Source organism: Haemorhous mexicanus, chromosome 22 (genome assembly GCF_027477595.1).
Source record: "Haemorhous mexicanus isolate bHaeMex1 chromosome 22, bHaeMex1.pri, whole genome shotgun sequence".
Lineage (NCBI taxonomy): Eukaryota > Metazoa > Chordata > Aves > Passeriformes > Fringillidae > Haemorhous > Haemorhous mexicanus.
The window spans coordinates 7,031,082-7,056,485 of record NC_082362.1 but is presented as its reverse complement, the minus strand read 5'-3'; the positions used below and the strand labels follow the sequence as shown (position 1 = coordinate 7,056,485).

Sequence of the window (25,404 nt, the reverse complement as noted above, 5' to 3'; positions counted from 1 at the left end):
AGAGTGAAAAGGCCAGCTCAAACCACAGCCATTTCTGGGATGAGGGAAGCGTGTGGGGCTGGCAGTTTGCCCTGCACTGTGCTTTTAGGTAGAGGCTTGGCAGAGCTGCCTGTTTCACAGTTTGCTCCATTCCCTTTTCTAGGAAGATGCAGAACTGGAGGAACACACCACCTGTGCACACCGAGGGGTGTAAATCTGTGTTTGGCCCCTTCCTCTGTCACTGGGTTTGGCACTGCTGGCACACAGAACAAGGGACAGTTTCAGAGTGAGCTGAGGACGTGTTTGAGTTGCAGCCTGGCTGTTTTGTGCTCAGGGTTTTGGCTGTTTTGGCCACAGCCTTTTGGGGTTTCATTCTGTGAACAGCTTCTCTCTGTGGTCTCTTGTACGTTGCACCTTTCTGGGTGTGCAGGGGCAGAAGGGCTCAGGCTTACCCTTCACCTGGCAATATCTGGTCACTTTGTGTGCAATTCCAATGAGAAATGCTAAAAAAGGAGGCCGAGCAAGTGAGCAGTTGTTGGTGAGCTGAAGAGCTGAACCTCTGCCATTTCTTCTCTGCCACTGGTTTCATTTGCCATGGGTCTGTATTCATCCTAAATCTGACAGTACTGTAAGCAGTTTGCTCTGCAGGCTGTGAATTGGTAAAGCAAACAGGGCAAACGGGCTGTCAGTCTCTTGAGAAAGTGCTAATATTACACTGAGTTTGAGATTTTAATCACTCCTGTCAGGAAATGCTGAGTTAAGGTTCTCACAATTGCTGCTGCCTGCTGCCCGTGCTCTGCAGTAGACACTTCCTTGTGTTACACACAGCATGCAGGCACTAATAAAGATTGCTGCAGCTAAGATTAGGGAAGAGAGGTTTTCCCTTGGCAGGCCAGTAATTGAATAATACTTCTCTCCAGATGGCTGAATACTTCATCATCATTAAAGAATTAAGTCTCTTAGCCTCTTTGTGAGAGGTCAGTCTTGTAGAACCATCAAAAGTTTGGTAGGGCCACCAGAAAAGCTCTTGGGAAAGCAAAGGGCAGAGTCAAGATCTGCTGTCACAGCCCTGTGCATCAGCTGCAGGAACATTCCCATTTTCCTCCAGCCTGCTGGTCAGGGATAGAGGTTTTGGGTTTGCCTGGTGCTGGGTGCCCCTGGAGCAGTGGCAGAAAAATTGGGGTGGAATCTTTAGCTCTGCAATTCAGAGCAGGTTTTAATTTCCATTTCTTTACCCAGACTTTCTTCTCAGCAACAGGGAGTGTGGAACACTGCACCAAGGTTTCCTTGAGTGAACCATACCACCATGAGGCAATTTTGGGAATGCATGTGCAGGAGCTTGGGGCTGCCCAAGCTGCTTCCTCAACAGAGACCTCGTGTCCTTAGTGAAAAGGGTCCCTGTCCTAGTCAGCTCCTGCATGTTTCACATCCCTTTTTCCTTGGTGATGTGTGTTGTTCCTGCTCTGTGCTCTTGTTCCTCTTGGGCAGCAGCCACTTGGGTGGCTGGGCAGGCTCCTTCTCCTGCCATGGTTTCAATCCATGCAGTTTTTCTTTTGATGGAGCTTGGGCTTTGCATCTGGAGGGATAGAAACTCCTTGTAGTCTGGGAGCAGCTGTGGTGGGGGTTTCTTGGCCATTCTGCTCCTTTAGCCTGGACCAGTCACCCACGGGGGCAGAAGTGACCCAAGTTCAGAGCTGGGGTTGTTTGGATGTCACTGCCTTTGTTCCCTGGGAGTGTCTTCTTTGTTCAGAGGCTGTTGTGGTGTGAGCTGGGTGTCTCTGAGCATGGCCTTTGCTCATGCAAATACACCCCACAGACACCCCTGTTTCTGAGAGCTTCCCCCTCCACTCTCAGCTCTTCCCCTCACCTTGTTACTCTGTTCCATTACACATGGCTGGAGGTAAGTGACAGGCAGAAGTGGAAATGATGTATTGCTGTGATGATGGTTGTTCTTCCATACAGCTGCACAGAGAAGGGGCTGCTTGGGGAACTCGTTATTTTTGGTGCATCCCTGCCAGGCTGGTGGGAGCATTTCTCCTCACTGCCAGCATGGTTGGGTGGTTTCACTCAGGACAGTGAAAGATTGATCTTTTCTTTGCAGACTCCTATAAATAATCTTTGCTGGATGAAGTGCAGGGCTCCTACAGGGCTCTCTCATTTGATCCTTCCATGGTGTCAGGTGGGCAAAGCCCTCAGAATGTTCCATTTTAGGATCTTGTGATCTGGAAAATGAGCCCAGGCAGCTGGGGCTGTGCCTGTGGTTTAGATGGGCAGGGTGAAAACACAGACTTGCTGCCTTCCCCCCACTGCTGGGGCATGGCTCCCCAAAAAGGTAACCCTGCAGGCTGCCCATGATGTCCTGTGGTGACTTTTGCATGCTTTTAGGGGTTTTTCAACCCAAAACTAGATGCTGGTGCAGAGAGTGGAGGGAATGGGACCCAGTAGCCCAGCAGTGCCTGCATGTGCCCTGTGTGCTGCTGCTGGAGCTGTTCCCACAGCAGTTAAACATCTGAGCCCCACCAGAGCAGTGGTGTAGGTGTGTCCCCAAAGGGAGGGAGTGTCCCCTGGGGTTTTTCTCGTGGAAGGAGCCAGGGGGGTACACACAAGCTCTTAGAGTGCCAGCACCTTGTCACAGGAGGGTGGCTTGTGTCAGGAAGTTTGTCCCCTCTCTGCTTAGATGCTCTCTAGTACTGAAGTGAGTGATCCTGTGTGAGGTGTGCTGTGTTCTGGGCTGTCCTTGCTGCCAGAGGATGGCAGTGCTTCCCCCCCAGCCTGCTCCTGATCCACACCTCTGCAGAGCTGCCAGCCCCTGCTGAGCCTCCCCTGCAGCACAAGAAGCAGCAGAGATGCTCTCTGGGGTGGGAATGCCAGGCACCAGCAGCCAGCTGAGGGCTGCCTTCCCTCATTTCTGGCCTTTCTCCACCACCCACATGAGAGAACAGCAAGAGCTGTTGCATCCTTCATCTTTGTGCCCAAAGTGAGACTTGAGAGGGAGAAGTGTGGAGTTCCCTCTGTCCTGCCCTCATTTTCCTCACCCCCACAAGCTTGCAGGAAGCTGTTGGGTTTGGTTACTCATTCATGGAGGTCAGGACTAGGTCTGGGTTTTTTTTTTTCCCTTTGTGTTTAGGAAACAGTTTACAAACTGTTTTGAGCACGGGGGAGCTGGTGGCGTGTGAAAGAGGCTTGTCAGCCTCTTTACTGCTGGACTTGCATTAATTCTCTGCCCTGCCTCCTTTTCTGTAATCTCTTTCTTGGTTGGCAGCCTGAGTATTTCTGAGTGCTTTCCCCTGCCTGCAACCCCTCTGCCTCCTGATATGACCTCAGCCACCAAACCACCTTGGGGCTTTATTTTTACTCAAGCTGTTTTGTTTCGCGTGATGAGGTTGCTTTCTTTCCCTCAGCAGTGAGAAGAGTTCTCTGCAGAGGAAGTAAAAGAGTGCCAGGCTGCAGTTGAAACTGGTTAAACACCAAAACCACACTCCTGGTGTCTGGGTCTGAGACGTGACACTCAGCCATGCAGTTCAGCCCTGGCTTTTTTTGCCTGCCAGTTGTGCACCATCCCTGCTTGCACTTTGTTTTTTTAATAAATTGTGTTTTCACTTCAAATTGCTGATAAAAACCTTCTCAGCTGCAATCCCTGTGTTAGCAATCCAGCCAGAAAACGCTGCTTCCACTTTGCCTGGGCTTGTGATGTTCAGTGGATGCTCAGTGCTGCACCACCAGAGCCCAGTCCAGCCTGTGCACTCATGTCATGTAGAACCCAAATGATCCTTTCCAGCACAACTTGACCTTTTGTCACTACCCAGAAAGTGAAGACTGAGCTATTTGTAACAGTTTCCAGAAGTTGCTGTTGATAATTTCCCCCACTCTTCTTCTTTTTAGTTGGTGGTTTTATTTAGCTGTGAAGAACAAGGCAGGGACTAATGTTGCCTGAATGGGAGAGAGACCCTGGCATGTTCTCCTTCTGGCAGCAGGCATCTGGTGCTAATGTGTGTGGTGGATCAGAGGTGGGAGCACTACAAGGACATCAATGAGTTGTGCTTTGTGAGGGGCTCTGCTCTATCCCTGTGCTCAAAGAGGCTGCGGTGAGGGGAGAGAGACTTCGTGTTCCAACAAGCTTCTCATACCCCAAAACCAAATACAATCATCCAGAAACCGCCTTTCCCTGTCAGTCACTCTTTCCTCATTTCCTCTCCTGCTGGTGCTGATCAGGCAGGGATTTGTGTGTAACCAAACCCCCTCCTGCTGCAGCACACGAGGCCTTTCTCAGAGCACTGGGTTTGATGATCCTGGTGCTGCACAGTGGTGTTGGGAGGGAGGCTTTGCACTTGAGATGAGAATGCTGCCAGAATTGGCAGTACTGGTAAAGGAAGTAAAATATCTTAATAGCAGGGTTGGGAGATCTTCCAGAGCAGGGTGAAGGCTGTAGACACAGATTTCTCTGGAGATTTTTTTTGTTGTTAGTCTAACCTTGATCTTTGTCTCAAGTTGGCCCAGGCCAACGTTTCCTGCTGTCTGTTGTAGACTTTTTGAGATTGGCACCTTGTATCCCACAGCCAAATCTCTTAATTCTGCCATGGGGAATGTTTATTCCTCTTCAGTGTTGAATGAGCCATTTCCAGACAGGCTCCTGTCCACTGTGGAGGTGGGTACTAGGAAAGAAACTTCCTTCCGGAGGATCAGGGAGTGGAACCTGCTGGGCTCTGTGTCATTTCCTCTGTCCTTGGCTCCCCTCTTCCTCCCCAGCAGATTTCACTGCTGCATAATTCAAAGTGGAGAGGGAGATGCAGCAGGGTGGACACCTAGCTGTGGGAGCAGCCTGGCTGGGAGCAGCTCCTGTTGTCCTGGGTGGGGAGGATTGTGGCTGGAAGAGTGGGGATGTGAAGGCTGGGTGAGATAATGCTGTCATCCTTCTGGAAGGCTCTGTCTCTGCTCAGCCTGTTGGCCAAATGTCTCCTCTCTTGGCCCAACTCCATGCTAAGCCTTTCAGGGTTCCATCTCTTCAGTCTTCACCCTTAATTTCTCACATAATCTCCCTCCTTTGTGCTTTAACCCCACGAATAATCTGCTCTGGAGTAGTAAAGAAGGCTGACAGCACCCTGAGCTGCCTTAGAAGCTGATCTTTTATGACCAGAATTCATCACACATTTCTCTGTGTCAGTTTTCTGTCACAGAAAGGTGAATGCTGTTTATTCCTGGCAAACAGTGAGTGTTTGAGTATAAGCTGCTTTTGGTTGGGGCTGCTTTAGTGCACATGTGGCCTCCCCCTTACCTGCTGGACACAGAAAGCTCTGCCTGGGCTTTCAGTGCTTAAGCAGATGCAGCCTTGAAGAGCTGAGCTTGTATCCTAAACGACCTGCAGCACCAGAGCCAATTTGTGAAAAGTTTTGTGTCAAAAGTGAACTTGATATCTCAGCTGAGGGCTCTCTGGCGTGTTTGCGTAGATTCAGAGAGTTTATGGTCAGCAGGGACCATTAGATCATCTAGTCTGATCTCCTGTATATCACAGGTCCTTAAATTTCACCCTGCTACCCCTATATGAAGCCAAATAACTTGTGTTTGGCTAAAGCAGTACTTCCACAAAGACATCCAGCCTTGAGAATCCACCCTTTTCCTGGGGAGTTCATTCCAGTGATAATTGCACTGGTTTTGAGATGCTTTTACCTTATTTACAGAGCGAATGTTCCCAGTTTGTTCCCATGCTTTGCTCTTCTGCAAGCGTAAAGAACCCTTAAGTACCACGGAGGCACTTTACACCCAGCAATCCAATCTCCTCCCAGTCTTATTTTGATAACACTGAACAGATTGAGCTGTTGAAATTTTTCACTGCAAGGCATCAGTTCTAGCCTTTGAATCACTTTTATGGCTGTTTTTTTGGATCCTTACCAATTTTTCAGCATCCTTTTAAAAATAAGGGCACTAGAGCTGGATGCAGTATTTCAGTGCCATCCCCCACAGTGCTGTATTTAGATGTGAATGTGCTGTCCAGTCCCTGCTCTGCTTGCACCTCCAAGGGATGTGTTTAATCCTTTTTGCTGGACATTGCATTGGGAATTCAGCCATTGTGGTCCCTAAAGGCTTTGTGGAGAAGCTGCCTTGGGCACGATCTCCTGGAGACTTCATTTTCTGTGTGGTGCCAGATGAATAACATGACATTTGATGCTGGAAACCCCCAGATTTTGAAGCTGTTATAATAAACCCTGTGTGCATGTTCTGTAGCCATCGTTACTCACTGCTCCAAATGGGCAGTTTGACAGCAGAATTTCCTTTTGTTGATTAAAAATGTTGCTAGTGAGTCTCTACCATCTTCTTTCCATCCAGTTCAGTGAGGGTCCCTGAAGTCCTCTCTTTAAGAGGTTACTGAATCAGTTTATTCGTTTAATGATAATATTTTTTCAAGAATGTTGCATATTACTAATTCATGGAAACCAAATTTAGATACAAGCTTGGTTGAAAAGGAAGTAACACCCATATAAATATTCTATTTGACCTGCTTTCGTTGAGTTGAAAGTTCTGCTAGTAAATTTGTTACTAAATTATGCTGAATTTATTTAGAAGTCAGATACTTGTTCTGGAGCCAATGAAGTTGCCATGGCTTGATTTTTAAGTTACTAAAGCAGATAATTTTCTTCCTTAACATTTTTCCTTTCACCTGCTCCCTGCTGGGATGAAGGAAGAACTCAAAAGCTCACTGCTTTTGCCAGGAAGCTTCTTAAATTCCTCTTTTCCTCTTGCTGGGCTGATAGCTGGTAACTCTTATAGCCATGAGATGTGTCCTGGAGCTGCTGCACTGCAAAAGGCCAGGGAGCTGCAGGAGTGTCTCAGTGTCTCTTTACCTCTAAATTAATTTTTTTATGCCTCAAGGCCATGATGCATCAGGGTTCCCTCTCTCTTCCCATGTCACAGCAAATTGGATTTTACATTTGTGTGGTGTCTGATGTTAAGTAGCAGGATTTTCACTGGAATTGCTTTTACTGCTACAGAAATGAATCTGTTTGAGGACAGGACATTGCTCTGCTAAGCAGAAACCTGCATCAAACACGTGGCATGAGGCAGCCAAGGCAAGCCCTGTATCCATTTGTGGTTGCAGGTGGTATATGAAGAGAAGTGATTATGGTAATTAGCCCAGCTGGAATTTGCCCACAGCTCTGTGGGTACCTTGTAAACACTGTAAAAATGCCAGACAATTTTAACAGCCCTTTTGTCTCATCACCTTTATGTAGGTAGCCATTTGCACAAAACCCTTTCCACCAGCACTTTGGTGGGGTTACACCTGTAGCAGTAAAAGTTCCTCCTGCTACCCTGCCAGTTGAGCCCACTGCAGCATTCTGGGCTTTTCAGGAATCTCTGTATCAGTGTTGGGCTGGGTGCTCTGAGAGAGCTGCCTGTGGAAAAAGGAATAATCTTAATGTGGTATATCTAACCCTTGAGCTGGGAGTGAGAATATGGCACGTTTTGAGTGCCTGGATGTTATTTCACACAGTTCTCAGCAAGGAAGCTGTGCCTGGAAAAGTCTGACTGCCCAAGAAACACTGAAAATATTTGGGATGAGCGTGGAACGTGTTTTGGAGCAGAGCTGTGTGGCTCTGTGGTCTGTATCCCAACCCCTTGTCACTGAGGAGACCCTTAGACTCAGGAGAGCATCCTGCTGTGCTCCAGGCCCTTCCACTCCAGTGGAGACAGCACATTTGTTACAGGCAGTTTTGCATCTGGTCTCTTGATTAATGGACTTGTCTCTTGCAGCCTATTTTGACTCTGACACTGCTTTCTGCTCCACAGATGCTTTGCTGATGTTGAAGAAAGTTTGCCTCGCTTGATAAAGACCAGATCCTGGAATTTACTTCCAAACCTGAAGTAACAATTTTTAACTTGAAACGCTTTTTCCCCAGGAGTCACTTCTCCAGAATCTTTCCCTTATTTGGTGCCTCCTTCCCAGCTGGGGCTGATGCTCAGGTGCCAAAGCTCTGTGCACTCCTTGCCCGGAGACAAAAGGGTTCCAGTGCTGCTTTCCAGCCCTGATCATGGCACTCCATTTCCTGTGCCCTGCAGTGGCATTTCCAGCATTGCTCTGCTGGGTGGGGGACACCATTTTCAGTGCAGGATCTGGAGGTGAAATGTTGCTTTCTTCTCTGCTGGCTGGAGACAAGGCAGACCTTTCCCGAAGCTGCCCGAGCGGTTCTGTGTTGCTGTCAGGCCGTGCTCCCCGTGGCCTCGAGGAGATTTGAGCTGGCTGTTCAGCCCTGTTGCTATCTCTGCTCTTTTAGCTGCTCCACAAGAAGTTGTTAGTCACTGTTGATTCCTTCCATAGCAACAAATCCAGTTGGGTTGGCGGCGAGGTGTGTGAGTGCTCCCCAAGCAGCACTGGGCTGCTTCCTCTGGTGAGGTTGCCTCTTCCCAGGTGGATTTAGTCTGTCTGCACATGCTGACTCATGACAGCTGAAACAGCTGTTTTCAGCTTCAGGCACTACTGTGTGCAGGGACCCCTTCTTCTTCTTGACAGCTGGTTTGTTTTTGTAACTAATGCCTTCACTATATGCTCATAACTTCCATATCGGTGATGCCCGCTTTTCAGCTGGAAGGGCCAAAATTCAGTTTTTGACATAGTTTTGTTGTTGTATAAGCTTTTCTTGATGGGCTTTTCCCAAGTGGGCAGCTGGGACGATCCAAATTTGGTTTCCTGACCCAAGGAGCAGCGTTGCCCAGAAAGGGCAGCAGTGTCAGTGTGCTGGGTGTCCTGGTCTGGCATCCTGATATCAGCATGAGGACCATTTTTGGGAAATCTTTAGGGGGCTGCACAATCAGAGAGAAGAAGTTGTTTTAGGTCTCGTGGCAGCGCTGTCAGGGTAGTGAGCATGCTGACAATACTTCTGGGAAGTGTTGCTCTCCACCATGTGAATGCAGAGCAGCAGGTGACAGAACTTCCTCCTGTGTGCCAGGCCACTCATGGAGGTCGCTGTTTCCCTCTCCCCGTGGGAAGCTGAGTGTGATGGGAGGAGCTGGGAGGGCTCCCAGAGGCTGAGAGACAGGTGAGTCAGTAGAGAAACAGTCATCCAGAGAAAAGCCCAGTCAAAGCAGCCCCATGGCCTTTGCATGAACCCAAAGATGAAAGGTCCAAAGTTGAGTGATGAGCTCGTCAAAACCTCGAGGCTGTGAGAGAAAAAGTGGTGAAAAAAGTGTGAGGTGCCTGCTTGAGATGCCACAGTGCTGGGGCACACAGGGCTCTGCCTGGGCTTGCTGGGGTTGTGATTTAAGCTGGCAAGAGGCATGAAACATGCTTCATTCCTAGAGGCAGGTATCACATTTCCTAAAAACAATTATAAGTAAGCACATATCTCTGTCCCAGTTCTGTACTGGTTGCTGGGGAGTGTGACTGGTTATTCCTTGGGATTGTGAGTGAAAAGGCTGAGTGTGAAACTTGCTCTGAGAAAATGGGGGTGAAGGCAATGTCCTGACAAGCCCTCCTGGAGCTGGGTGTCTGTGGACACACTCTGGGCATGTCCCTGCTACGTGTCACTTTCCATTCAAGGTGGGGAATTCTGGTTTTCCCCCACTGCCAGTAAAGTGTGGGGATTGCAGAGCACTCATGGGGCCGTGGGTGAATGTGGGCCTTGGAGGAAAATTTCTGCCTCAATTTCTTCTTTCTCCCACCTGCAGCCTGCCCATGAGTGTTGCTATCCAGCAGAGATGGGTCAGGCCACGAGCTCCTTCTCTTTTCTATATTGCCCCTCAAAGGATGCAGAGCATGGACCCCTTCTTGCAGCTCTTGCACTGGGTCTTGCTGTGGGGCAGAGCATTCCCCACCACCAAGGCTCTTGCACTGAGCTGAGGGCTGTGATTCCTTAGATTCCTTAGGCTGTGTCTGTGTCAGGGTCTGTGATTTCAGCCAGTGCTGGTCACAAAACAGCTTTTTTTGCCTCCACAAGCTCTTGCAGAAAAAAAAAATGACCTGTTAAAGGCTTCAAGCTCTCAATTACCATAGTGTCCTAAGGTGAAGAATCAGCTATATCCAGACTTCGCTGCCAGAATGAATAAGAGCTTTGCTGTGCTGTCCCAGTATTCCCCAGTCTCTTCTGGGTTCCATCTGCAGAGTTAATAAAATGGTGGCAAATCAAGTTGAGTTCTAGTGGAAAGGGCTCTTTAGGGCAGCAGTAAAATAGTGAGTAAGCAAGAACCCCTTGCTGCAGGGGCCAGTTTAATTGGTCTGGCTTGTTTTATGAGACAGGTTTTATGTCTAAACTCGCACATGGCCCAGGAGCAGCTCTGCAGCAGGGCATCATTCTCCTGCATGGATCCTCCGGGAACGCAGCCGGGTTAATTACACCTCACTGGAGGTGCAGAGCAGCTGGCATCAGTCATGGCTTGAGCCCAGGGGCTCAGCAAATGGGGCTGGGAGGTGGCACCAGAGCTAGGATGCCAGTGACAACTGTCCCCTGCAGCCAGGCCTGGCAGAGAGCTCGGGAGGCTCTGGTCAGTGCCTGTCCTGCATCCTCTGGCGTTTGCCCAGCTCTTGGCTGGGCACTGCCACAGCCCTGCCAGGTGATCTTATCCTCCCCCTGTGAGTAGAAGTGGGGGAGTTGAAGCTGTAAAAGCCCTGGGTGGATTGGAGCAGTGTGGTGGTGCTCTGGGTCGCTCCTGGTCAGCGTCTCCCTCGCAGCACTCGGGGCCTGGCTTTTCTCAGCACGCTGAGGCTGTGCAGGCACAGGCGAGAGAGGAAAACCTCCTGCTCTGGGGAAGGTAAAAGTGAGGCCAGTCCACTCCTGCTGTGACACAGCCACCCCCAGGGCCAGGCTGAGGGAGTGCTGACCCACCCACAGCCATCCTCAGAGCCATGCAGATAAGGACTGGGAAAGCCCAGAGCTGTGCTGAGTGAGCAGAGGTGGCCTGGAGCAGAGTAAGTAATTATTCAAGTCAGGTTTTGGAGTCAGGGGACCAAAGCAGGGCAGGAAGCTGCCTTCACGCTGTGTGCTGCATCCAGCTCCCCTGTGTCCCCTTAGCTTCATGTCCACAGAATCATGGAATGGTTTGGGTAGGAAGGGACCTTAAAGACCATCTAGTTCCAACCCCCCGCCATGGGCAGGGACAGCTTGCACTAGAGCAGATTGCTCAGAGCCCCATCCAACCTGGCCTTGAACGCTTCCAGGAATGGGGCATCCACAGCTTCTCTGGGCAGTTCAGTAGCTGTTGAAAAGGCAGGGTCTCAGAGGCTCTGCTGGCACATCTGAACACTGTTTCTAGCACCAGATAAATGAGGGGGTGCAGCATCACCCCAGTCCTCCCTGGCTTCTGGAAGCTGCTCCTGGCAGGGCACAAACAAGTGTGAGTGCTGCTGCTGAGCTCTCCATGCTGGCTGCTCTGCAGAAGAGTGCTGGGGGGGACATCCTGCTCCCTCTCTGCCTTGTCCAGCTGCTGCTCTGCCTCTGACACAGTCAGGAGCACAGAACAGGCTGCTGCTGGTGCTTGTGGTGTTGTGTTTTTCCATCAGTGGGAATGCTGCCTTTGGAGACTCCTTTTCCAGAACCACTTAGGCGGTGCTAAGTTTTGAATTGCTGAGACAGGGGGGAGGAGAGCTTTGCCTGTCAATGCCTGGGGTGCAGGTATCAGCTGTGGGTTGCTGGGGTGGAGGTTGGGGGGCCCAGGGTGTGGGGTTGGGGCTGCCGGGGTGCAGCAGCCCTGTGCAGGATCACAGGACCCGGCAGAGGGTGCTGTGTCTCCACCGCCTCTCCCGGCTCCGCTTCCAGCTCCAGCTGTTTGGCACTTGCCTCTGCCTCTGTGCATGATGTTTGTAAGAGTTTGGGCATGTCCATTTGGTTCCCATCTCCAGTGCCACCCCCAGCATCCAGGCCAGGTTCTTCTGTCACTGGGGACATTCTTAATTCACAGGAAATAGGAGAGAGTTTAATTGTTTTCTCCTCTCTCTTTTTTTTTTCCTTTTTTTTTTTTCCCATGCAGCTGAACAAAAGGTTCATCCTCAGTTTTCTCCATGCCCATGGGAAGCTGTTTACCAGGATTGGGTAAGTGTGCAGGATGTTTATTTTATTTTCCTACATTACAAGTCTTTTTGGAATTTAATATTGTTAGCAACTAAGCTGTGTTTGGAGCTGAGGGCACAGGGTGTGAATTCTTGCAGGCCTGGCCTCCTGGTTCTTATTCTCCTTACCCGCCCTCCAACCCACACTGGCTGGAGCTTGGGCTTTTCCTTTCCCCCACCTCAAAGCCCATTCCTGCCCATGCCCCAGGACCCTCTGGCAGAAGCTGAGCTCAGATGGTTCACACACACAGGAGGGATTAGAAGCTGTTTTCTCTCTCTCCCATCACCTAACTGTGCTTCCTTCACTTGAATTTCTGGGTTTAACCCCCTCTCTTCCCCTGCCCTCACCCAGTGCAAAGGTGGCTCCTGGGGCTCTCAGTGGCTGTTGCCTGTGAGGATCACAAAGCCACAGAGGCAGATCCATGTGCTGGCTGAAAGCTGCCATCCAGAGCATGGCAAAACAAGCCTTGCCCTTCATCTCCTCTCTGCCATTTCAGTGAAAGCCCCATAGCTGAGAGCTGCCCTGGCTGTGGGAACTGGTTTGTACAAAGTGCCCTTGGCAGTGGCTGTCAGAAATGGGTTTCAAGTAATTGAACAGCTCCCCTTGAAGCAAAGCAAGCCTGATCCCAGCCTGGGCTGAGATCCCAGCCCAGGGGACACCCTTGTGACCCTGAGGGCAGAGCTCAGCCTCGCAGCTGATGGGCTTCCCATGGAGCTGCCTCTGCTCCAGGTCTGGACTGGCCCTCACTGTGTGGGAGCAGCTGCTGAGGAGAGACCCCATGTGGGTCTCTGGCAGTGGTGGTCTCTGCTTGAGCCTGCCAGGAACTCGGAAGCAACCAGAGTCTCCTGAGCTGTCTTGGCTCCTTCATTCTCCTCTGGAACTGCTGGCTGCAGGTCACAAGGCTGAGAGGGTGCAACCTTTTCCAGGCTGTGTGGGTGCAAAATGACAGCTTGTCCCTGCTGGGAGCAGCTCAGATCCTGCCACACAGCAGCACCTCAGCACTTGCTGTCTCCAGTGCTTACAGGGATGACCACTTAGGGTGGGGGGCACTTTGGACCCTTCACAAAAACCAGGGAAGCAGGGGCTGGTGATTTGCTGGAGATCCCAGTGTCTGAGGGTCACTGCCGATCTCTCCCCGATTCACAAGGCACTGATTATCCACTCATGGGCCACCAGGCTGGCCTGCAGCGAGGAGGCACAGCTGGGTGTCCTGCCTGCAGGAAAAGAGGAGGAGAGCTGCCAGAGCCCAGGGAAGGTTCGGGAAGTGCAGGGTCTGTGCTGGAGGGCAGAGCATCCGGGGAGCTGCTGGTCCCCGGCGCTGTGGGGCCGCGCTCGCGGTCGAGCTCCGCTTGAACGAATGCCAGCAGGGGATTAATGGGGATGTAGCAGAGATCAGTTGCACATTTGGCTCCTGAGGCTTTTGTGAAATTAAGATGCAGCGTTTCAGGCAGTTGCTTCCCAGGACAGTCATTTAGAAAACCCAAGTATGTTTAATGGTACAATATGCCCTGAAGTACTTAGAAGGGAACTAGAAAGTAATACCATGACACAGGAAGAGAAAATCGTCCAGCCCTGCTCAACAGCTTCCGTGCTTAAAATAGGTAAAAGGTGAGGAATAGCCAAGTCCTTTTTGGGCAGGATCTCTGGTGATTTGTCTGGAAAAAATATGGAAAAGATGATGTTGTCCTAATTGGACTCTTGCTCCTAAAACCACAGGTAAGCAATTTATTAAAAGCTTCCGCTCGGCTCCTGACCTGCTGGTTCTGAGCTCAGTGGGGTTACTGCATGCTGTTCCAGATGTGCTGTGGTATCAAAGAACAGGTGGTGGAGCTAAGGAAGCCCTCACTCCTTGTTGTTATTCCTTGGCAATAATCTTCATCTCCTCAGTAACAACCCATCCTGCAAAGGGCTCCTCCATCCCCAGAGTGCTGTCTGCCCTAGGAGGATGTTGCTGGATACACTGGATGTGGTCTGAGATTTCTCAAAATTAGGAAGTCTTTAGAAGCAATCAGTTTGCTTTACTTCTCTGGCTGTGCCCCAAATCCAGGGAAGTTGCCTTTTGCAGGGAAAGCAGTGTAATTGTACTGACAGAGCTGCTCCATTCTGCACAGCTACAAAGTACAAGGAGACTGTTTGTTCCAGCCCATGTTTTTGGGAAGGTAGCAGAGACTTTGAACTGCTCCAGCAAACAATGCCCAGGGAGAGGGTATCCTGCTGGTAGGAAGACCCAGGTGATGAAAAGCACCCATGAAATATGGCTAAGAAGAAAGCCATTTCTGTCTTTAAAAACAAAACTGTCACTGTCCTGAAGTCTGTTGGGGAAGCCCAGCAGAATTGCCCATGTGGGTTACCAGAAGTGGCTCATTAATCCAACCCGTGGTGATATCACAAGATCTGAATCTCCTGGGGGGAAGATAGAGGAAATTGCTATGGAGGCCCCTGAGGTCGCCAGCTCCAGATGCCTCACCCTCTGTGGGTTTTGGCTCCCTCATTCCCATGTGGGCACTGATAACTGGTGTGGGCACTTCCTGGAAGATATTCAGTCTGCTGGGTCTGGCTGTGGCTTCTTCTAGTGTAGGAACAACAGTCAATACAGCAAACTCTGCAGAAGAGCCAGTGGGACAGGAGGACCTCCCCCCTCAGTAATTCCCAAAGTTTTGGGCAGCTTCTTGGTTATAAAATTGTCTTCATGGGATACCAGGTGAGGACTGTTGTGGGCAACCACACCTCAGTCATTTTCGGAGGTTGACCGTGCTCTTTGCAATAATTTCTGGGAGCTTGCTGAGGATCCAACAGCTTTGATAAGTGACCTCAGCTGATTCCCTCAGCGATGAAGAGCAGGATAAAGGTGTCAGATTTCCGTGGGCGCTTGTGAGTGGTGTTGAAAGCTCACCCCATCCCCAGGCGTGGCCCCGCAGCCGCGAGCTGCTGTGTCCTGACGCGCGACAGCGGCGCTGCGGCTGCGGGGACCCGCTCCAGCTTTGACACTGTCAGCAGCTCCACCAGTCAGAGAGTCCCTGTCCTGTGGGGCTCGAAGTGATGAAGTTTAGGGGCTCAATCACAGTGCTGGGGAGCGTGTAGCCTGGGGGAGGCAGGGCTCGGTGCCATGGGATCCGATGCTGCAGTGAGGAGTTCTGGAGGAAGCACGCTCTGGCCGGCATTCAACGCACTGGAATTGCCACATCCGCAATGTGGCACCAGTGTGTGCATTTTGCTGCAGCCTTGGGAGTCCCATGGGCTGCTCCTGGTCCAAGTGAGCTGCTGGCCCCTTGGCACCTCTCCCAGATTGGTAGAAGTCAGTAGAAAAAAATGGTTGGTCAGAAATGACTCATAAAGGCCGTGTTTTCCTGCCAAAAGTATGCTGCCTGTCGGTCACAGCGCAATCCCTCACTGCCCTCTCTAAGGAAGCAGCCTGCACCTTCATTCCCCACAGCTCCTGGCTGGGAGACAGCACCCCAGGGATTCCCCCTTCCCCAGGAGATGTGACATGGGCTGAGCTATGCCCACCTCCCAGCCCTCATCTCAGGGCACAGCCTGCTCTCGACAGCCTCTCTGTCTCTGTCTGCAGGATGGAGACTTTCCCTGCGGTGGCCGAGGAGGTCCTGAGGGAGTTCCAGGTGCTGCTGCAGCACAGCCCCCCTCCCATCGGAAGCACCCGCATGCTCCAGCTCGTGGCCATCAACATGTTTGCAGTGTACAACTCCCAGCCCAAAGGTACCACGTGCTGCTGGAGGGGAAACTGGATGGGGATCAGCCATTCCCCATGTGGAGAAGGGTGGGGGACACACCAGATGGGGAGGTGGGAGTGGTGGTTGGATGCCTGTGGGTGTCAACACAAAGGGACTTTGGCTGGGCCTTTGGAGCTGGCTGAGGTGTCTGAGGAGTGAGGAGGCATCGCATCCCCCTGGAGCCTGAGTCATCAGCACAGAAGGAAAATGCTGCTTTATGGCTCTGCCTTCCCAGCGTTTAAGCTGGGCCTTGCTCAGTGCCTGTGCTGGCACCAGGAGGGCTGGACAGTCTCAGAGGCCTCAGCTCTCTGCCTGTGTCCATGCAGGTGGGTGATGCCACTCTCTGAAACACTGGGTTGGAGCCTGTGCCCCGTGGTAATTCAGAGAACATCACAGATCTAGTGTTAATTACTGTCCTCCTCTCACTTCCTCCATCCACCCAGCAGCCTGGATGGTCTCTACCATTGATAAGTTTATTGTGCTGGGCAACAGAGGTGCCACCGAACCAGAGCCTCTTCACTGAGTTTAAAATGATGCTTCCAGGGATTGTACTTCTCCCTGTGTCCCCTCCAACATACACTCAGCAGCAGGTACCCAGGTCTGCCTGAGCTGTGAGTTTGGGAGCAGGGATGGGGCTGCTCTCCCTGGGTGGGAGGAAGCAGCATTTCACATCCTGATGCCTTGGGATTTAGATCCCAAATAAGAAGGCCTCCAGCCGATGGATTTCAGCTAAGGCCAGCATGTGGGTGATCAGGCTGAGCCCCAGAGAGCTGCTGCTGGAAGATCCCTCCCTCGTGAGCCAGTTGGCCACTGCTCAGGCTGGTGGTCAGTGGCCAAGGTCAGCTGATGGAGCAAACCAGCACCAGCTGGAGGGCTGGGAAGTGGCTCCTGTAGCTGTGCCTGCTTTGCAGGCACTCTCCTCTCCTGGGGAGAGCTGTCAATCCCACTGGCAAGGCAGCCATGCCCTCCTGCCTGCCAGATGCCAGCCAGTGATGGCGTGTTTATCTTTGAGCTGCACAGTACTTTGTGATTATAAGCAAATGCCTCTGCATGACAGTAATTATTGTATTCATAATATTAATAATACCCCTGGTAGGTGAATTAATAGTGGTGTCTGTGCCACAGACAGGGGCGGGTGGGAAGGAGAGGATGAGATTTGTCTGGGATGTATGGCAAGCCCCTGTGGCAGAGCTGGAAGCAATCCCAGCTCCCAAACCACTGGGCTGAGCTCGTCCCTCCACAGCCGAGTTGTGGATGTGTGTGAGTGACAGAGGGAGTGCTTTTTATCTCATGAAAAATAAGTATTCTCAGAGTTTTCTGCCTCCTGTGTGGGTAGCTGCCAGCTGCTCCCAGCTTTTGGATCTCTGGAGAAAGCAAACCTGTTCCTGCCGGGGCCCGCGGGCTGCGTGCGGAGCAGGTGGCAGCTCCTGGAATGCCTGCAGGTCGGATGGCACCACAGCTGCCATCTGATGCCAGGGGCCCTTCAGGGATTTCCCTGAGGGCTCTTTGCTCTGGTGACCCTGAAATATCGCTGAGAGTGCTGTTGGCAAAGCAAACCCTGCTGTCAGCACAAACGCCCCGGTGGTCTCGGAGCGCTCGTACGCCGAGTGCTGGCACAGCACAGGTCGGGCTCGCTGCCGATGCTGCCATCCTGGGAAGAGCTGGGTGCAGATGGGAATCAAAAGCAGAGCAGCAAAGGGTCTGGAGTTTTGAAGGAAGGCAGGAATGTTGGAAGGATTACGGAGTCCCCTGCGTGGAGCGAGGGTGCTGGCTCGCTCCCCAGGCTGCTGTGGGCAGAGGCCTGGTGGAGCGCGGCAGGAACGCTGTCGGGAAGGTGCTGTCGGGTTTCCATTTCCCAGCACATGAGTCACCTCCCTGTGCTGCAGCAGCAGGGGCAGCAGGGAGCCAGGGGGCCGAGCCGCCCCTGTGGGCCTGTGGGAGGCTGGCAGGACGCAGGGAGCAGTCCCACCCTGCCTGCATCCCAAATTGCCAGGAAGCGTTGCTGGGGAGCCGGCTGGAGTCAGAGCTTGGCTGTGTCCACTCCGCAGAGCTTGGATGTAACTTTGCAGTTGGACCAAACGGCCTCTGGAGATCTCCTCCTACTGAAATCCTCCTGCAAATCTGGGAGCAGAGCGTGTCTGTGTCCTTCCCATCACACTCAGGGCCTGACACTCAGTTTGCAGTAGCAGGAGGAGATCGTGGGTTTGGGGCTGGGAGGGAGTCTGAGCCTCTCTTCCCTGTGGTCCGGGGGTGTTCTCTTCAGGGACAGCAGCTCCCTCCCTTCCCTGTTCTGTATTTCCAGGTCTCTGGAGCCTCAGCTACTCCTGAGAAACTTGTAAATTGCTTGTTGCTCCATGTCTGGTGTGTAACAAATCCCTGATGCTGAGATCTCATGGTGTGGTATCACTGGCATAACAGTCACAATGTGGGGAATTCTATGAAATTCTTAACCCCTGAATAAGAACTTTTAAGTAAAGAGTCAGGTATTAAGAAAAAGGGAACTTAAAATTAAATGCTGTGTTAAGCACCTGTCCTCCTTCTTCCTCAGGCTTGCACAGACACAATCCTGCCCCAGCTCAGCCTCAGTTTCTCCCATTTTTGGATTGTGCTTGGTCTGTGCCAGACCTTCAGTGAGGCAATGGGCAGCACGGGAGGTTGGGGCTCATGCAGTTTGTATCTGCTGCTCTTGGCTTTTTTACTCCTATTCTTTTGCTGTGGTGTGGGTTGGCCATGACCCCTCAGGGGTGCCCCTATCCTGGCACGTGTCCCCTCTGGGATTTGTGACAGGTCCTCTGTGTCTCTTCTCCCAGCCACTGCCACTTTTTATAAACCAACCAACACCAACCACAAGGTCACCGTGTGCTCTTCTGACAGGGTGACTTTTTTTGTGCTGTGTCTAAACTGGTTTCAAAACCAGCCAGCTGTGAGCAGCACGTGGCATTTCACATCCTCCTCCCACGCAGCTCACTGCTGTGGTTACCTGAACCCTGCAGTGGGTGCCAGGGCTCAGGTGAGCACAGGCAGAGCTCTGTGGCCTGTGCCCAGTGCAGCTGAGCTGTGCTTGTCCCCAGGGACAGCACCAGGCACGCTGGAGCTGGTCTCAGCTGCCTGTGCAGCCGGGCGGCACTGGGAAGATCCTGGGAGATGAATTGGATCTGTTGTTTTCTCTGACAGAGGAAGCCAAAGAATTCCCACATGAAGTGCATCCCCTGCTGATCAGCATCAAACAGTGTGTTCCTGCTTTGTCCAGGGAGGCATGCAGCCAGTGAGGGTCCCACTGACCTGGCTGCCTCATGTCAGGAGCACTTCAGGTGTGAAAAAGCTTCTTGCAGACCTCAAACCCATGGAGTGGGTGCCCACCTAGGGAAGGGAGGCAGAGAGAGGTGGCCACTCTACATGGCAGAGACTTGCAGTTGCTGGTGCTTCCCAGGATGGGACATAGGTGACCAGCCAGTGTTTTGGGCCATCCTGGGCTCTGGGGTGGGGCTGTAGTGGGGTGGCCCGTTTTAACAGTTTGGTAGCCATCTGCACAACCAACTCAGAGAGAAGTTTGGATCCCTTTATCCCGACCACAAACACTCCAAGAATTTTAATTTTTTTTTAATTCTGTAATTTGGGGAAATAAAACTCTGGTTTCTGAAAAGACTAATTGAAGCCGTGCTTGCGGCAGGGGCATCTCGGTGAGTGGAGAGAGAGGAACCCCCTCCCAGCCCATCTGTGCCCAATTTACTCCGATCTGGCCTCTCTGAGGCTTTTTTCTTTCTCTCTCTCTTTAATAATTTGTTTTATAATTCCTGGAATCAAACCCATCTCAGACACACTGTTTTATTTTACTGTATTATTGGATTATACTTCCTATAAATCACTGGATGTTATTCATAGGCCACCACCAGAATAACTTCCCCTCTCCCCCCAAACCCCCCCCCCCCGACGGCCCCGCATTCCAAACAAGCACACACCAAGGTGGGGGTGCAGCAGCACGGGGCACCCTAGAGACACTTCCCGGAAATCCCAGCAAATTTGCCTGGCTGTGGGTGTGAAGCATCAGGCTGCAGCACCTGGATGCCTTCTGGCACTCTGGGCCGGTCGAGTTGTGCCGTGTGGAGGTTGTTAGGAGGTCGGGCTTAGGTGGAAGTGGAGAGGGGAGGGGGCTGCCATATGTGCATCCTCAGCACATGTAGGGAATGAAGTTGCATCCCCCAGGGCCGAGCAGAGTCAGGGCACAGAGGCACAAGGAGGGTCTGGCCAAGTGTGTTGCTTTAGCTGAGGATTGGGAAAGTAGAAAGGGACAGACAGTTTGGGCAGGGTGAGCCGTGCACAGGGCATCTGCTCTGCCAAGGAGGAGAACCTACTAGCTGTGCCCTGGCAGAGGGACTGTGCTCATCTGGGTTGTGACGGGGGCTCAATGTGGCAGGGGCAGGCTGAGCTTTGCTCTGTAGACCCTGAGTCTGTCTTCTTGAGTGGAACAGGGTCAGGTTCTCTGTGCAAGGTGGTGGGAAACTTTGAAGGCTCGTGCGGAAAGGAAGGTTTCACAGCAGCAGCTTCCGGGCACTGTCTGTGGCTTTTGCCACACTGGTGTCCTGAGACCTGGGCCGAGCAGGTCGGTGCTGCAAGGGTTGGAGAGACTCTGCCTGGCTCAGAGAGGAGCTGCTGTCACACAGCTGTGACTGCAGCCTGTGCAAGGGTTTGCTAAGGCACGTGGCCCTGCTTGCTCCTTGAACATTGACACCAGCTTGAGATGCGGATCTTGCCCAAATCTTGATGCACACAAGGAAAGATCTTGTTGGTCAGTGCAAATCCCCTGCAGCTCTTAAGCAGGTCCAGGACTTTCTGTTTTCATTGGGGTGGTCAGAGCCCTGAGATGAGGCTGTGCTGTGGTAACCAGCAGCCAGCTCCACTGCCTTTCCCCCTCCTCACAGCCCTGTGCCGGACACGGCAGGTCTCGCTTTGCTGACCACATCTGCTCAGTCTTGCAGCCTGAACCCTTAAAATATCCCTAGAGATGATGCAGAGCCTGAGCTCTGACCATTGCCCAGGCTCGTTTGTGCCGCTCGGACCCAGCTCTGCTCAAAGAGCTGACTGCAGCATCAGAGAGGCTCAGAGGAAGCACCTTCTGATCACCTGCGGCAGCCTCATCTCCACCTCTTCTCGTGAAGCTCTAACCACATCTTGCATATTGGGGCTGATAAAAGGTGGGGGCAATCGACTGCAAGAGAGTCCAGTGCATTTGCCCGAGTTTAAAAATAAAGCAGTGCTGTGGGTAACTGCCTTGGTTTGGTGGAGTTTTAAAATTAGGCACAAAAGAAAGCTTAATAAACCTTCAGCTATAGATAGCAGCAGAAGCAACTTGATGTTTCCCTGTCTGGGGAGCAGAACTGAGTCCTTTTCTCTGAATTCCCCTTTATGTGTGGTAAATGCACACTTCAGCTGTGGGCTGTGACACCTTTGGGCTAAAGAGCCAGGAGGGTGATGAAGATGTCACATTGCAGGGCTGTGCCGGGGGGACACTGAGCATCTGCAGCCCTGTGCTCCATTGAGAGCAGAGCCTGAGGTCCCTCCACCTGCCTGGGGGCTCAGTTTGTAGTGCAAAGCCCACTTGATGCAGGGAGGCTGGAGTTGAGCAGTTTGACATCTGGCTTTCTCTGGGTGCTGGGGCTTTGGTTGATGTACAGCAATTGTGGACTGAGGTGTGTGCACTGAGATCTCCAGCTGCACCTGGAGTCGCTGTGTGACTTTCCCTCTGAGACTGGGCAGTGCTGTCTTTAGTGAGGTGGTGTTAAGACATAACACTTCCCAAGGCCTTAAGTTTGGAGGAACTGGATGTTTAATTTATCCTTCCCCTCCTTTCACATTACTGCTTGTATTTGCTTTGCATTTGAGTGGTATTTAGGAGAGTAAACTCAGAGGAGGGCTGGATGATTCTGGTGTCCATCCTTCCCCTTGCTGCCTGCCTTGCACTGAGGCTCCTGAGCGAGCTGGCTCTTTGATGCCACTGCCTTGGCAAAGGGCTTTTCCACTGAGCCTGTTGTTCAGTGATATCTGCTACTCCCTGTGTCCAGACACAGCTTGTATCCTGAGATGTGTGAGTAGGAGGAAGGGCTGAAGTGGTGCAGGGAGTGCTACCTGCATTGCTCATCTCAGGAGCCACACAACTTCCTGTGCTGAGCCTCCTAAGGGACATGTACGTGTCCAGAGATGGCAGCTGACCCTCCAGGGTGTCTCCTCTGAGCCACTGGGAGTGTTGGAGGTTGGCACAGTGGCTGGGAACTGTCGGCGCCTTTCCCTTCAGGGAAGGAAGCTGTCTCGGACTTGAGACACATCAGTAAAGTTCAGGTAAAATAATTCTGGCCCAGACATGTCTTCAGAGTCTTGCTCTTGGGCTCTTGAGGCTGGTGGCAGCAATGTTTAGACCAAAGTCTTCCTTTGCTTATTCCCCTCTGTTTCCTGTTTAAAAGGCAGATTGTCACATATTTGGGGATTTATTTACCGTAATTGGAGTTATTTTCCTGGCTGCTGGCTTCTGCCCTCTGATGCAAGACTCCTTAGTGAAACGTGTGTCCAGAAAGCCATGTGACTTTTTTTTCCCCTTGCCACAAGTGCCAGCAGGAGATGCAATAATCAACGCGCTGCAGGGAATTTCCACTGGCAGTTCAGGTTTCTGAAATCTAGACGTTGGCTTGGGAGGCAAAAGATTGAGCAGGGCTTTGTGGCAGGGAAGGGAAAGGTTTCCAGCAAAATTGAGCATTTGCTGGTGTGTCAGACTCTCCACTCCTGCCCTCCGGTTCAAGTGCAGCAAAGTCCACATCAAGTGGTGTTAGATGAGCTTGCTGGGGGCTTCTGCCTGGTCTGCCTGTCACACAAGCACATCCTTACATCTGCCCTTGAAGCTGTTCCACGAGGTGATAGCAGGATCTCATTTCAGGGCAACAAATTGAGGGGAAATGATTTGTAAACACAAAGCCTGAGTCTGCTTTAGAGCCAAGCTTCAGCAGCCCAAGCAGCAAATCAGGACAATCAGTGACAGGTGAGGTGAGGTTGGAGAGGCTTTGCTGTGGTTCCAAGGCATGGCCAGCTCTGCAAACACTGAATCCAGCCACTGTTTGGATGAAGAAGCAGTGTTGCTGTGTAAAATGAAAGCAGGAAATGGAGCAGTGGCACACTGTGTCCATCTGTCCTGCTGCGGAACAAGAGAGGAGGCGCTCAGGCAGATCCCAGGTCTCTGCATCCCCCCAGCTTTGGTGGTGGAGAAAGAGGGGTGCCAGGCAGTCAGAGTGAGGTGCACCAGGTGCAGCAGCTTGGTGAGGCTTTAGAAGTTAGCAGCGTGACAGGAAGTCCTTTTGCTTTTGAAGAGATATTTCTGATTCTTTAATGTGCCTTGCACCTTTGATTTCCTCATGCTTTTAAGTAGCACCAAGTCAATTACTGTATTTCTGTTTAATTCTCTGAGAGAACACTGTATAATTAGGCTAATTATGCTGCTTTGTGAAGTTGTAAAACTCCTGATTGAGCTTGAGGGGCTGTTTTATAACCTTCCAGGTGTAGGCAGGGGGGGGCTGCCCGCCCCATGCCCCGTGCAGGTTTGGGTGCAGCCTGCCAGCTCAGTGAGGGTAGTTCCTTCCCAGGGGCTGCCCCACAGGCTCATCCCCTGCCAGCTCCATCCTGCCTTCCTCTTTTCACAGGCTGCAGTCCCTCTGGGAATGCTGTGCCCAGTGCTAGGGGGGCTTGTTGGGATCTCTTCTTGCCTTAATGTTGAGATCAGGAATGGCAGCGCAGCCGAGGCTGTTTCTGCCCTTAAATGTATCTGAGGTGACCCCATGCAGGTTTAGGTGTGGAGATCTTTTATTTGCCCTGATTAGGCTGCGTGTGCCCTGCAGTGGGTTCTTGGCAGCACAGAGCTGGTTCTGCCTGCGCTAAGTGACAGTCAGGAGGAAGGTGTGACCTTCAGGTGTGTCACCCTAGCTGTGTGATGCTCACTTCAGCTTCACTGACCAGGACAGTTTAACCCTGGCTGAGTGACAGCCCTGAAGGCACATGGCCCATCTCTAATGGAAGGGTCATTTTTAATGCTGGTCAGTATGGCTGATGATGGCCATGGTGGCCTTAGGGCTGGCTGCTAGGTGACACAGAGGGCACATATGATTTGTCTGTCCCCAGAGCTCTCAGGTCCCACCGCAGAGAAGCAGCCAGGAGCACGTCACTGTGGAATGGGAAGGAGATACCTCACGGGGATGGGTTTGGCTGTGGAGTTTCTCCATTTCCCCTTCTCCCATCCCTCCTGGGGTCATCTGTCCCCCTGACCCTGGCTCAGTGAATTCCTGGTGCTTCTCCACCGGCCCCAGCAGCAGAGCTGGGGCGTCTTGCGAAAGCAGCGCCTGCTCCCCGGCTAATGGCACGGGGATGGAGAAGGAGGCTCCGGCTGCCAAAGGCGGGTTGGGAACAGCATAAACCCTTCAGCCCGAGGAGCCAAGGGCTGACAACCCTCGTGCCTGGTGCTGGGAGCCGAGCTCGTCCCGCCCGGGGGGCCCCAAGCGCGCTCGGGGCCGCGGCGGAGAGCGGCCAAAGGCGGCCACATGGGCGCGGGTGGCTCGGAAAGCAGGCGCAGAGGAAGTGATGCTCCCGGGCCCATCTGCACGGGGAGCGGGAGACGCGCCCCAGCTGGTGCGAGGCCCTGGCAGCCCCGGGAGCTGCCGTCTGTTGGGCTTTACTGCTGTCTACGTTGAAACACGGCTTGGGAAGGACGGGAGGGGGGTCGGTGGCACGGTGCCAGTCCCGGTTCTCCTGGCCTTCTCGTTCCTCTCTCCTCCTCCTCCCCGCTCCCTCCAATGCTTTAAAGTCACATTTCCAGGCCAGACATAGAATTAATCTCTGGGCACTTCACATTGCTGGCAGCGCAAAGCAGGATGTGGGATCTTTTTTTCTCTCTCTCTGCGTCTTGGCTGACTTTTTTACCTCTCGAAGAATTTGGAAGGGCCGTGAGATTCCCCCCACCCCCCCTCGCCTCAGTGCCGTGCAGTTTTTCAGCACGCTGATCACCCTGCTGTGGCTTCACCCTAATAGATTTCATATGCTGACACAGTTGACATCAGTACCAAACTATTTTACATGTGATCTGGTGTATTTCCTGAGGAAATCTGCAAGATATTTATTAAGAACTAATAAAATAAACCTCTCCATGAGCTTTTAGGTAGTTTTCAATTTTTCATGTCTCTCTCGTTTCCTCTTATCAATGAGTTTCTATTTTCTCCCTCCTCTCTGACCATTGCACAAGGAAACAAAAATAAATGTTTTAAACCGTTCCTGAATGGACACTGGGAATATTTCTGTAGTGATGTATTAGCAAAGTCGTATTTTTAGGGCTGTATTGTCAAGACTAAAAATATCCCTCTGCAGTGCATCCTTTTTATAGGGCTTTGTGTGTGTGTATGTGTGTGTGTGTGCTGAGAGTTGTACAAGTTTGCACCAACGTGCAAAGGTCTTTGTACTACTGCAGCGTTGCCTCCCCATCACAGCTGGACTCCATTAGGCCTTGGAAATTAGTGTAATCCCGGTTAAGAAAGGGAAAAAAAAAAATTAATCAATCTTGCAGAGCCGCGTTTCCCCAGCTGAGCCGGGATACCTGCGTGGCAGCCGCACTCCGGAGGGCTCCAGCAGCCGGTGGTTTTGCCACG

The 25,404-nt window shown here is 52.0% G+C and overlaps 1 protein-coding gene across 4 annotated transcripts in view; it reads left to right on the top strand.

Moving 5' to 3' along the window:
• Window positions 1–25,404, top strand: part of SMG6 (SMG6 nonsense mediated mRNA decay factor) — a 106,303-nt gene that overhangs the window by 11,762 nt on the left and 69,137 nt on the right. For all 4 annotated transcript variants that reach the window (XM_059865842.1, XM_059865839.1, XM_059865838.1 and 1 more), the window contains 2 exons: window positions 11,929–11,990; window positions 15,577–15,722. In XM_059865842.1, coding sequence (XP_059721825.1) covers window positions 11,929–11,990; window positions 15,577–15,722 — 208 coding nt within the window. The remainder of the gene's footprint in view (window positions 1–11,928; window positions 11,991–15,576; window positions 15,723–25,404) is intronic.